This window comes from Triturus cristatus, chromosome 7, assembly GCF_964204655.1.
Source record: "Triturus cristatus chromosome 7, aTriCri1.1, whole genome shotgun sequence".
In the NCBI taxonomy this organism is placed as follows: Eukaryota; Metazoa; Chordata; class Amphibia; order Caudata; family Salamandridae; genus Triturus; species Triturus cristatus.
This window is the reverse complement of record NC_140590.1, coordinates 533,600,306-533,612,890: the sequence shown is the minus strand read 5'-3', so window position 1 is coordinate 533,612,890 and position 12,585 is coordinate 533,600,306. Positions and strand designations below refer to the sequence as shown.

The 12,585-nt window shown below is 42.9% G+C and overlaps 1 protein-coding gene across 1 annotated transcript in view; it reads left to right on the top strand.

Moving 5' to 3' along the window:
• AANAT (aralkylamine N-acetyltransferase) overlaps positions 1 to 11,459 on the top strand; it is a 32,532-nt gene extending 21,073 nt beyond the window's left edge. Inside the window, exons 3-4 of the mRNA XM_085616918.1 lie at positions 7,926 to 8,080; positions 9,449 to 11,459. Coding sequence (XP_085473044.1) covers positions 7,926 to 8,080; positions 9,449 to 9,754 — 461 coding nt within the window. The 3' untranslated portion in view covers positions 9,755 to 11,459. The remainder of the gene's footprint in view (positions 1 to 7,925; positions 8,081 to 9,448) is intronic.
• The last annotated feature ends 1,126 nt before the right edge of the window (positions 11,460 to 12,585 follow it).

The window sequence follows — 12,585 nt, the reverse complement described above, 5'->3', positions numbered from 1 at the left end:
CCCAAAGGTGACAAGTTTTCTTATATGTGACAATTCCTTGTTTGAGGTGTGCTTATATGTGACATTGCCACTTCTTGTGTGTGACATTTTGAGTGACACTCATCACCTCCCCCAAGTAAATGTTCATGGACACATCCTTCATTTGTCTCTCAGTAGAAGACACAGCACAGATCTCTGTGCCCATAAAGGTTGCTCTGAACAACCCCTCACTGACCTAATTGAGACTTCACCACACAAAGCCCCAAAGACCTCCAGCATTCAGAAATGAGAAGCATAAATACATAGCTCTATGTGGCGCTCCTTGTATTTTTGTAGAGGCAGGCTTCCTATTCTCTGTCCAGCCCACTATACCCACGCCAGCTAATCAAATGTACTATGTACATGTAACTCCAGGCAATATAATTATCAGTAGCAGCGGGCTGTAAACATAGTAATGGACCCACACAATACATGCATAAATGGTCTTTTGCTTTACTGACCACAATAAATACATTAATTTAAACAGGCTGTAAAACTAAATTATAATGGCCCAAGGACCGATGTCATGGACATGAGACCTGCTGTCCTCTGACTCTGCCTGTCCCCCATCCTTCAGCAGAGGCATTACAGAGTCTCCTCCAAAAGTGCACACCCTCCTCACTCCACCCGGAGCTTTAACTCTGCTTATAGGCGAATCCTCTACTCCTACGCACTCATCTGACCCTATATTCTCATTCTATCCACACCTTATGATCGTTCAATCACCGCACATATGCCACTACTTTACCCCTGCATCCTGCCTCTACCCATCACTCTGGCCCTGATTATTCACTCTCTTCCTAATCCCTCATGCAGTCTTTCACAATGTGACAGCTTCACTCTGGCCCTACCATTTTTACCCTCAATGTTCTCCTTCCTCATTATACCACTTCAACTCACTCTGGCCATACATATAGTTCTTTCCTTTAATCCCTTAAACTTGCACTTTATTCATAACTCTGCCAGTACTCATCGCTCTGTTTTTCCATTCTCTGTGTGTATCCCTTAATTTAGTATCTCATTCTACCTATTCATTTCCAAATAAATTCTCCATTTGCCTCGAACATTTACTGTGTCCCTCATCCCATAACTCTGATCCTATCCCATAAATCATCCCTTACTTACTCTGCTCCTCTCTCACATGCACACTGCGTAGATGCCCATACCCACTCACCATGCTGCACCAGTCACACCTAAGACTCCCTATCACCACTTATACCCTCTGACTCTCAGCTCACAGTCTCCGTGCAGCCATAGAAACAGCAGCTGAGCTTACTGGTGCCACAGGAGTTCTCTGTGCACCATTAATGTTCCAACATTGAGGTTGAGGTACTAGCGTTAGACTCCTGTTCACCCAATCAGAAGCTCCTTGAGCTCGGCACTGTTGACCTACTGCATTTGCAGCAGGTTCCATTGCAGAGTGCACCACAGGGTCAGTTCAGAGTCCAAGTGTTGGGCATCCAGAGCCAGGACACTTTTAGGAAGAATCACACAATGTATGTGGTTTTTACAATAGTCTTTATTAAGATAAGACGTATAGACCAACTCCTGGCAAGAGAGACCGTTATCTCGCCAGAGTTCTGGAACCCAGCACGGCAGCTCTAAGATGGAATGAGACTGACAGGCAATAGATGATGCGCATGCTAGGATACATAAGACATCTATGGAATACATAACACATCCCCTTTACTTCACATTGAAACTATAATAAAAACAATAGTATGTTTCCTAAGTCACAGTAAAATACAACATCAGTTATTAAACTTTATATATATGCTAAAAGTTACTTAACAAAATATGCTAATACCACAGAACATACACAAAAAATGTGTGGTATATAGTATATAGTGTACAAAAATGAAACAAAGAATTAATAACATACATAATCATCTAACTTGGCAGGTGGTTTTACTTCATGCCTTCCCACCCTACTCATAATAATCTGTATCTCGTCAGCGGTACCTTTTTCACTACCCGTCGTCGTAAAAGATTGTGCATGTTAGACCCTACCCATACTAATCTGTATTTCATCAGTTGTACCTTTTCCATTACCAGTTGCCTACAAGACTGCGCATGTTCAACATCATTGCACCTTGTAACTTTACTAACATTCCACTTCTTCCCATTCTCCAACCAAACATTTTCCCTTTCATTTTGTCAATTTTCTGGGGACATGACCATCCAGTAGACTTCCCCACACCACTAGTTCTCCCTCCACATAATAGTGAGAGCTTTTCATCAACCTATGATTGTGTCTGCTCATATATGTTTTCTGGTATTCCTCCACCCTCTTCTTAAGGTTGTCATTATCCACACATGGAAGATTCACCTTCTCTATCCAAGCAAGTGTAATCTTGGTACACACGATTCTTCCTCTAAAAAATCGGAAAGGCGTTTCACCTGTAACTGAGTATGGAGTGTTCCGATAACTCCAGAGCATTTCCTTAATTTCATTTTTAATACACGATTGAATCCCTCCACATGACCATTTTCACGGAGATTCTAAACTACCGGTCTGTGATGATTAACACCCTGTTTCTGTAAACAAAAAAAATGAAACTCCTCTGTCACAAACTGTTGGCCATTGTCTGATACTAACCACTCTGGACACCCTTCTCTCGTAAATACTTCATCACAGAACCTTACTAAGTCCGATGCTCTTATATCCTTAGTGAAATCCACCTCCGGCCACTTAGAGTAGTAATCCACTAGTACCAGGGCATACTTACCATCCAACCCTCTACAATTGAAAGGGCCACATATTTCTATCTCCACCCTCTGCCATGCCCTGGAGGGAAATTCTGTAGCTTTGATGGTAGTCTCAACCGTGGTATAGGACTTCTGACTGCAAGCGCACACAAAGTCCAGCACAAATCTTTCTATATCCCCATCCATCAAAAGTCCACTCATGCCTTCCTTTTCATGGCAAACATCCCACCGTGTACTTCATGCATCAACTCCATTAACTTGGAACCACCAACCTTCCGCTTCTGAGAGTATCATCCATCAACGACATCTCAGCCCAAACTTTCTCATAGTCACATGATTCAGTCCTGTCTACTTTATTATCCCCATTGACCTGTGTCCGGTTGGAAATAACCAATTGGAGGACTGTATTATTGACAATGCTTGCTTCCATTCTTTCTCAAAAATGGCACCCCTATGTAACTCTTCCACACTAGCTACCACCCAAACCTCATCTTCTGGCTCTTGCTCACCTTGAATAGGCAAATGTGACAAACAATCAGCAATTACATTATTTGAACCCAGAACATATTTAATGTGAAAGTTATATTCTTGCAGACGGTTCAGACCTGTGAATCATCTTCCATGGGGGAAGGAGTTAAGGAAAATGGTGTGGGCATCCACTCGTCGCTGAACGTTGTGATGATTACCTCTCTTCAGCAGCAACTCTCAGGGGTTGGCAACAAAAGGGAAACACGTCACCAATTTTAGGAATAATCACACAATTTATGTGACCATAACAATAGTCTTCATTAAGGTGAGACGAATGGTCGACCAACCACTGGTGGGAGAGACCGTTATCTCGCCAGTGTTCTGGAAACCAACACAGCAGCTCTAAGACGGAATGAGACAATAGGTTATGCGCATGCTAGGATTCATGATACATTCACAGAACAGATAACAGATACCCTCTCGGATGATTAGTGCGCTGTACAAATTAATATAACATAACATCACCTTTACCCCCGTGACTAACCTGTTGTGTGACGTCATGGACCAGTGCACCAGTCAGTTCTCACAATGGAAGCCTTTCATCTTGGAGCTTGCACTGGTCCGCACTGTACCTCATAATGCTGCCCCTGGCAGCGAAAACATCTTGTGCCATTCTCATTGGTGCCAGCACAACCACAGCATAGAGCAATATGAGGGTATGGTGAGCAGGCATCCCAGATTTGCCGGAACAGTTCTGGATTTGACTGTAGCTGTCTCATCATATTTCGGCAAATTTTGCATATGTCCTGGTTTTCAGAAAGGTCTGACTGTACATAAAGGATGGCACATTTTTATATTTTTAAGGATAGAACAAACTAGAAGTTCTTAAAAGAAAGACATTTGATTATCACACACTAGGCTTTCACTCCTCCTTATCGTACTACAGGGTCTGGGACAGGGATGACCTTTTCCTACCTTCTCCCATCACTGATACGACCTGAATTTGGGGAACAGAAATTAGTAATTTTCAAGCATGCCTGGATATGAGATCTACGTGTTCAGAACACAGGTTCTTCATGAACAGTACGAGCTTTCGGATATGTAACTACAAGGCAGAGCACACCGAAGGAGCATGTGTGCATCCCCTGCACCTATTGGACATAAATGGCTTCAAGGTATAGAATATCTATACAGTTCAGATACTCCTGTCTGCTTCATAGCGGACATATATACCTTTCAGGCACACATGATTGTTTTACCTGAATTGCAGACTGTATCCGTCAAAAGGGTTAAAGTGAGATTATTATTTTTTTTGCAGTTATATATAGCTCAAACTCGACCCAAGGGTATTGGAGTGATTTACATGGGCACCACTTACGTTGCACAAGGACACATCATGTTTGGTTGGCACAGAGAGGTTAAGTGATTTGCCCAGAACCACAGGCCAGTCAGAGACAGGAACCTGGTTTCTCAGCTCCAAAATCGGCAGCTCTGGCTGTTATATCTAAAAGAAAAATTGAAAAATAAAAATTGAATTTATTTGCCTCTCAGGCTCACCTGGCTGTGAGGTGTACATTTCATATGTCCCTGCCAGGCTGCTCTCCAGCCACCGTAGACTAGTTTCAAGCCGGTAGTTCCTACAGCAGACACACAAAGAGTTGTGAGGCTTTCAGCGCTTCCTTGTCATCAGCAAAAGAGAAAGTGTGATCAAGGAAGACAAAAGACTCCAGGATTTTCAGAATCTCATTTCAATGTTTGCGTCCAGCCACTATTGTAAGCTTCAAAGCCCGGAGCAGATCAGCACTTCTTGCTGAAACAATGGTCTACTAGTGGACAGACTGATTGCCTTACTCTTGTGCCTTTAAAAGCACTATCTTCACACACAAATTATGTTGTTTCTTTCTACAGTGTTGCATTTTCAGATGGCATGCTAGCTCAAAAAACATCCTTCACATTGCAAAAATCCGTAATGAAAAACTGATCTTTACTTTAAACCTTTGCTGGTCACCTCTTCTTTTTCCTTTCAAATGACTCTTTCCTTCCTTTCAATCCACTGGACGCCTCTTTCTGCGAGAACTACCTTCTCTAAGTCACATGCATGTTTTTCTTGATCTCTGATAATGTACTTCTGCTCATTTCCAACAACTCGTTTCTAAGATCACAGCCTCTTCTTTTTTTTTTAAAGTGACATCCCTGCAACTTCACACTACCTAATTTTCACTAACTCAGCTATTAACTCTCCTAAACTCACACATCCCCATTTTCCCACTAATGATCACACCTAACTCCTATTACTTTACTACAAAGAAACAGGAGTAAATGCATGGAAAGGGTTTGCTTTGAGTGGACAAGACTAATACCGATAACCAATAATAACCAATAACATTGGACTAACCACGGGATCCGGAACAGCGTGCTGCACAGTGTACAGTTCTTCAACGCCTCATCAAGCGCTATATAAATGTAATTACATACACAGAAGGCCTACACCTCTTGAGCACACCATATGGGAATCCTTCACCTGCAGCTTTCGGTACACTCTGCAGTTCCCACGCAAACCAGTGTCTGGTTCACAGGTGCCTGTCCCTGGGGTCTGATGCTAAGAGAATTTGATTACCGGACCTTGCGCTTGTCAGAAACACCCATGCATAGGGTCAGGCATGACCCTTGATATCTCACGGATGTATTACCTAGTGGGGATGGCCCTATGTGATAAGAGACATAATCATGGTTTGCTATTCAAAGCCAATTATAGACACATTCAGCTTAGGTTATAGAGACACGTTCACAAATTAAAGATTCTTGTGGTTAGCTGGACACAAGGCTCATCTTTGTTAGACAAACTCAATGTGCCAGTCAACGTGTGTGCACGTCTTTCCTAGAGAGAGGGCACACACAACACACACATGCGCCTGATTAGAATTTTCACACCCCATTCAGTAAGGTGTTCACCTCTAACTGTTGACCTTGGACTGATCTGACATCCTTTCTGGATATTAGTGTGTTGTATATCCTGTTAACGATTCTCAGGCTCACCAGAAGAGGCAGAGAAAATTTTAACTTCCTACCTCACAAAGGGCTGGAATAGGAGCACTGAATGCACAGTACACCTATGTAATCTGCAGTGCAGGACATTACCCTAGCACAGCCTGGCTCAGGAAGGATGCTCAATACCATTATCACATATGAGCAAAGGAGACCCGACAACTTCAAGCACAAATTCCAACACAGAGCTGCAGAACTAGGTTCACTACTTCACATATAACCTGGTCGGACAGACTGATCTGGACACAATAAACAAGTGAGATTAAAGGAGGAGACCTACCGAGTGAATGAACAGACATACTTGAGAGAAGCAAAACTGCCATACATGAGATACTCAGTGCATGCTTCTTACAAAGACAGTAGTGAGAAACTCATGAAGTAGCAAAGAGGGATTCTGACCCAGATAGACCTGGAGAATTAATTTACTAAAGTTAGAGTTTCAGCCATCTGTAAAGTAACAAAGGTACAGATACCCAATTCTACAAAAAGGGCATGTGTGGGTAAAACCAGAGACAGATAGGCGTGCGCTTTAAGAGAAGTCAAGAGCATGGGTAAAGCAGCAGTGCTGGCAGTTCATATCTCATCACATTCAGGGTTTGACCACAAAAAGAGAGAGCTGGATCAGAGAAATACAAAAGCCGAGAGACAAACACATGAGAATGTACAAACTAGAGCAGAGCTCTACAGAGTGAAATAAAGGTTGAAAAACAATACACAGCACAACAGAAACAAAATCGCAGACAAACTCGGTCAACATGAGTCTGGTGGTATATGTAGCTCTAGTTTCCTGCCAAACACAAGGTACAGAGTTAAATACACAGAAAAACAATACAAACTGACTAGCAAGCAGATTCCAAAAGCAGGTTGGCAGAAGCAAATAACCAGAGAGAGGTAAACCAAAGAAGGAGACCCACATGCTATCAAAGACCTCACACAAGTTGTCAAATACTCAGGATGAAAGGTACAAACTTGGGAGATCCAAATCCGTGCAATAGGCCACCTTGAATAAGAGATAATATAAAAGGAAAATCTATTAAGTTCCAGATAATCAGACCAGAAAAGTAGACAGTCACAGAAAGAGGCACATATGTTAGGAGACATATATAGACAACCCAAGCAAAGGAAGAGTACTGCACAGCACAAGACATGAACATACCAGTAAAAGGCAGAAAGTAAGAGAAACCAACATAACATACACATATTAATAAAAATAGACAGACATACAGAAAGTATCAAGTGCTCTAAACCCAAGAGAATCAACCAGACACACAAGCCACACACTGTACAAAGTGATAGACATGACATCATAACACAATTGTATATATAAAGGCAAAAACATGAAACCAGGTAAACAAGATTCAAAGAAAAAGAACATGACCTAAACATAATACCAAAGGTGCCGACACTACAGAAATAAAAACAATACTAACATACTGCTACAGAGAGCTCCACGGCTACACCCAGAGAGCCACAAGAACCAGAGAACATACAGCTATGCAAAACAGGCAGCTGAACTAGAAAAGAGATGTAACTCAGAGAGAAGCAAGCAAAGGGAGTGAAAAGTAGAGTCAAGGAATCTCAAAGAAAAACCAGAAAGACAATCACAGTGAAAGATAGTTGGACAGAATTTGTTCTAACATTACATTTATAGTATTGCCCTGATAGTGTTTGCTCTTCATTTGCAGCTTTTATCTCTGTCTCTGGTGACTGCCCACTGCAGATGGATCAAGTGCGGCACTTTCTGAACCTGTGTCCTGAGCTATCACTAGGCTGGTTTGAAGAAGGGAGGCTGGTGGCTTTCATCATTGGTTCCCTCTGGGACCAGGAAAAACTCACCCAGGTAAGAATCAATCCAAAGCCCTGTCCTTTCTGGACCTCCTACTTAGTGAAGGCTCGGAGAGAACGGTGGTGGTCAGTGGAAGAGGAGGGCTAGAGAGGCGCATGTCCAGCCCAATATTTCATCGTCATGGATCTAAGAATGAAAAGATTTCCAGCCTTCAAGTAACACAACCCTAAAGGAGGGCAGAAAGTGGACCCTAAGTTAAATTTACAGCGCAAAATTACTTACATACATCACTGGATTTTAAGTTAGGGCAATATGGCTTGGGGCTGATGGAGATCTCTGTCTGGAAGCCCTCCATGTATTTATTATCCCAAGTTCTTGAACATGTTCTAAGCCTCAAGCAGGTTTTTTCGCTTGCTTTGTCTACATGCACATTTTCCATCACATACAATGCCTGACAAGTTTCTGCTGCCTTCGTACTGTGGAGGCAGTAAGCTACTGCAACTGCCACCTTGGCAGCAGCATTATCTTTCTAAATTTTGAAATGAGGGAGTGGTATCAGTAGCTGACTCTCTGTGGACTTGGTAGAGATACCTAGAATCTCCAGGGGGATAAGTAAGCACACCAAGGTGGGGCTGTGATTCCACATTTCATCTTTTCAGTTACAAAACTGTTTTCAAAAGACACCTTGCGTGCGTATCATGCATGTCTTTGACCAGAGCTTAATTTGTAAAGATGGGTGAGGGCTCAAAGTTTTGCTCTGTAGCCCGTGGCTGGTGATATCGAATGTCGGAGTGTTGACTACTAAGATTGTGTAGTCTTGATTCCACCTCATGGGTCTTTCATCATCAACTAGACATTCCCTGACTATTTATCTCACTCCTTCATGTTCTTTTTCATCCCTGATTTAGCTCTTTCCTACTGTTGTTTGTCAGTCTCTTCCTCCTTCTTTTCTCTTTTAAGTTTTTTCTCTGTTGCTCTGGGTCAATGAAGAGAAATAAGTGCCGGTTCTCAGGAATGAGTGCAGGTGGGGGTCCACCTTCAACCACCACTCAAATTAAACACTGGTCTTTTAACTGATCCAGTTGTTTCCCTTTAACTTAAAGTCTGAGAATCGAAATCACAAAGGGGCTTCATGGCGAAGGCCCTTTAGTCGTGGGGGAGTTTCTGCACTCAGTTCCGGAATCTGCACAGTGAGAATTCTCATTGCGGATATTCTGCCTCAATTCTCATTGTGGGGATTCCTCCACGAGTACAGAGACTCCTCCACGACTGCTCGGCCTCTGCCACAAGTGTGGAAGCCGATTGTGAATCAGGCCCCGATTGCTTAGTGATAAGGCATGCCATTATAGAGATGGCTAAAGGTATTTAACTGGTCGTGCATAAAATCACTGACGTGTATCTTGTTATTTGTCTCCACTTCAGGATGCTCTGATGCTGCACAAGCGGGGAGGCACCACGGTTCACATCCATGTTCTGGCTGTGCATCGCACCTTCCGCCAGCAAGGGAAGGGATCCATCTTGATGTGGCGCTACCTGCAGTACCTACGCTGTCTGCCCTATGCCCGCCGAGCCATGCTCATGTGTGAAGATTTTCTCATACCTTTTTACTCCAAGTGCGGCTTCAAGGTTCTGGGCCCATCCGAGGTCACTGTAGGCTCGCTCACCTTCATCGAGATGCATTACCCGGTGCAGGGCCATGCATTCATGCGCCGGAACAGTGGATGGTAGCCTACTGCCAGGCCCTCTAACCAAAACACAGACCTTAGGGTTTCTTAGGCAATGACTGATTAATTGTCTTACAGGCCCTGATTGGCCAACAGGATCAGACGTCTTGGCTGACAGGGGATGCCAATCAAAGTATCCAAGCAGACTATGCATGCATGGGCTTCTCATTCTTATGAGCATGTCACAGAGACGACTGGCCAGGTTGGGATAGGAATAAGTCCTTTCAACAAGGGACTGCAGGGACTCGAGGGGGACATCTGGGTATTAGCATGTTCACAAAGCCAGGATAACAGGGTACTAAATGTCAGGAGGTAACTATTAAGTTGTGATAGGACAGAGCGCATCAGTCGAGAGGAACAAGTTCTCTGTAGTTGGCCCTCATAGCTTACGAGGCCGCTGGAGGGCATGAAAGTCCTCGAATACACACGGGATTGACTGCACTCTTGGCTGTCAAGGGCTGGCAACCTGAAGTAGAGGCTTTGTCGGAGGATAATGGCGTTCAGTTTCAACTGTTGTGCTCAGCTTGCTTCTAATGCCAAAAGTCCATCTGTGTCTCTAAGAGGAATTATCATATTAAAAGCCTCATCTGAGCTCCCAGTTTTGAAACAGTCAGACAAAGGTACTTTTAAAGGCCTGATACAAAGTCAAGATATTGGAGAGTTCCTTGGTTCCCTCTAGAAACTCAGTCACATAGCACCGTAGCCACTTATTAACCAAATGCCAAAAAGCAGCCAAGGAAGCAGACACCCCCAGCAGCATGAAGAGGAGGCAGGCCCACCAATGAGGCCGCTGCCTGGGAATCTCTAGGTTTACGTATGGCCACTTCTTCAGTCCATAGCAAAGTGCCCATGACGTGTCTTGGTGTAAAGCACTGCGTCTTGAGGTGCCGCTCCAATTACAGGTTGGCCTCTTGCTTCCCCTTTCTGTGGTCCCACCGCTGTACATATGTATGATACCTAGGTACTCTCAGGCACCGGGAGTCCTTCAAAGGGAACCCCAACAAATCCATCTGTAGACAGCTCAGTGATGCTCAAGTACAGATACACACACAGTCCATTCTAAGGCCAACCCTCATGTTCCGCTTTAGTAGTCTCTGCATCCATATGTTGTTTGTATGCTTCTGAAGTATGTATGTACAATCTTTAAACCCACCCTGGGATCTCCATTGGCAACACTCTCATCAAGAGGTCCACAATCCTATCCAAAGGAAGCATTTCTGTAGTAGGAGCCTGGCAGTCAGGTTTAACACAGTGAAGTAACAAGAAAATAGCCACTCCCTCTTGGATGGGTCGTAAAAGGCGCCAATAATTGAGGTGTTGTTGGATGCTCACTCTGCCATGCCACCCAGTGCAAAGGCACCTGCTGAACTAACAACAGCTATGCTCTGGGCTTCAAACCATGGGGCCCTCTTCTTGTACATCCATAAAACAAATGCACCTTATGTCCCTTTCCATACACTACCCTGCTAAAGTATTGCTTTCACTCACAGAATACCTCCAAGGAACACCCAGCCTTTAATAATACCTTGCTGATAAGCCCAGAGGCCCTTCAACCAGAGACAGCCGGGAAGGATGAAGTTTGACCTTTCTAGTGGGAGCTATGAAAAACCGGCCCCAGGGTACGCTCACAGGATACGGAACTTCACCACAAATCCATGATTTTTTGTTTGATTAATCTAATCAATAGCAAATAAACATATTTTGTTTACATTTGTCGTGTTTTTATGATATTTTCCAGTAGCTCAAAGAAGAGAAGCAAATGATATCAAACGTGTAGCTAAGTCTGTTGACAAGTAGGTAATCAGATATTGATATCATGATGGCTTTTAATAAAAATTCAAATTATGAACAATTATAACAATTATGAACTTTTATTGAAAAATATAGAACTCGATTCACATCATGTTAAAATTAAACTGGATGTTCAGCTAGACTATGAATGAATGTTTTAACTTGATATCACGGATGACTCAACCCAACTGGGGTATCTCGGCGCAGCGACAGTACAGTAAGTGTAGTACCGAAGTACTCTGGTAGAATGGTTTTAAAGTAAGTTTATTTCCACACAAAAAGTGCAGCCAACAATCATAGCCAGCAAAGGAGAGCTCTCTATCTGTCTAAACGCCTTTCATGGATCCACCTGAATCTTCTATCCCACACCATTCCACCGAATCCTGCCCCTCCAAGATGCAGGATATAACACACCTCCCCCTTTGGCAAAAATATATGGATAGAAATGGAAAATTAACACACATAATGAATCCCTAAAAACTAATAATCAAACTAAATAAAATATTAAATACAATATGTGAGCAGAACATAAATAAGAATAACTAATAGAGTACATCACCGTCACAAAGCATGCCATACAAATATACATCCAGCTCAGAGCATGCTATTTATTTACGTAATAATTGACATAATCTGAAAATTTATCGGATGACTATTTGGTTCTTGAACTTTTTCTTAGCACATAATCAACCACTATTGAATTAATTCTACATTTTGGAGCATTTTTAGATCCACTCAACACCACCCCACTATTACACATTTTCACGTCCATGAAGACATTACTTTCATCCATTCTCATTGAAAACACGCTCCATATCATTTGACCCAGAACACAAGGATTGCTACAAACAGAGACCATGCTCATATTCCAAATTTCCCCTCCTTGAACCATCTCAGCATTATCACAAACCTCCTGATTCTCAATTGTATCTGACAATTTGGATAACTCTTTCCCTGATACCATTGTCTTCCTGATATGCACCCAGTGACCTACACAAATTTTAACACCAGAGGGTTTTCCTCTGTACTTATTCATAACATTCC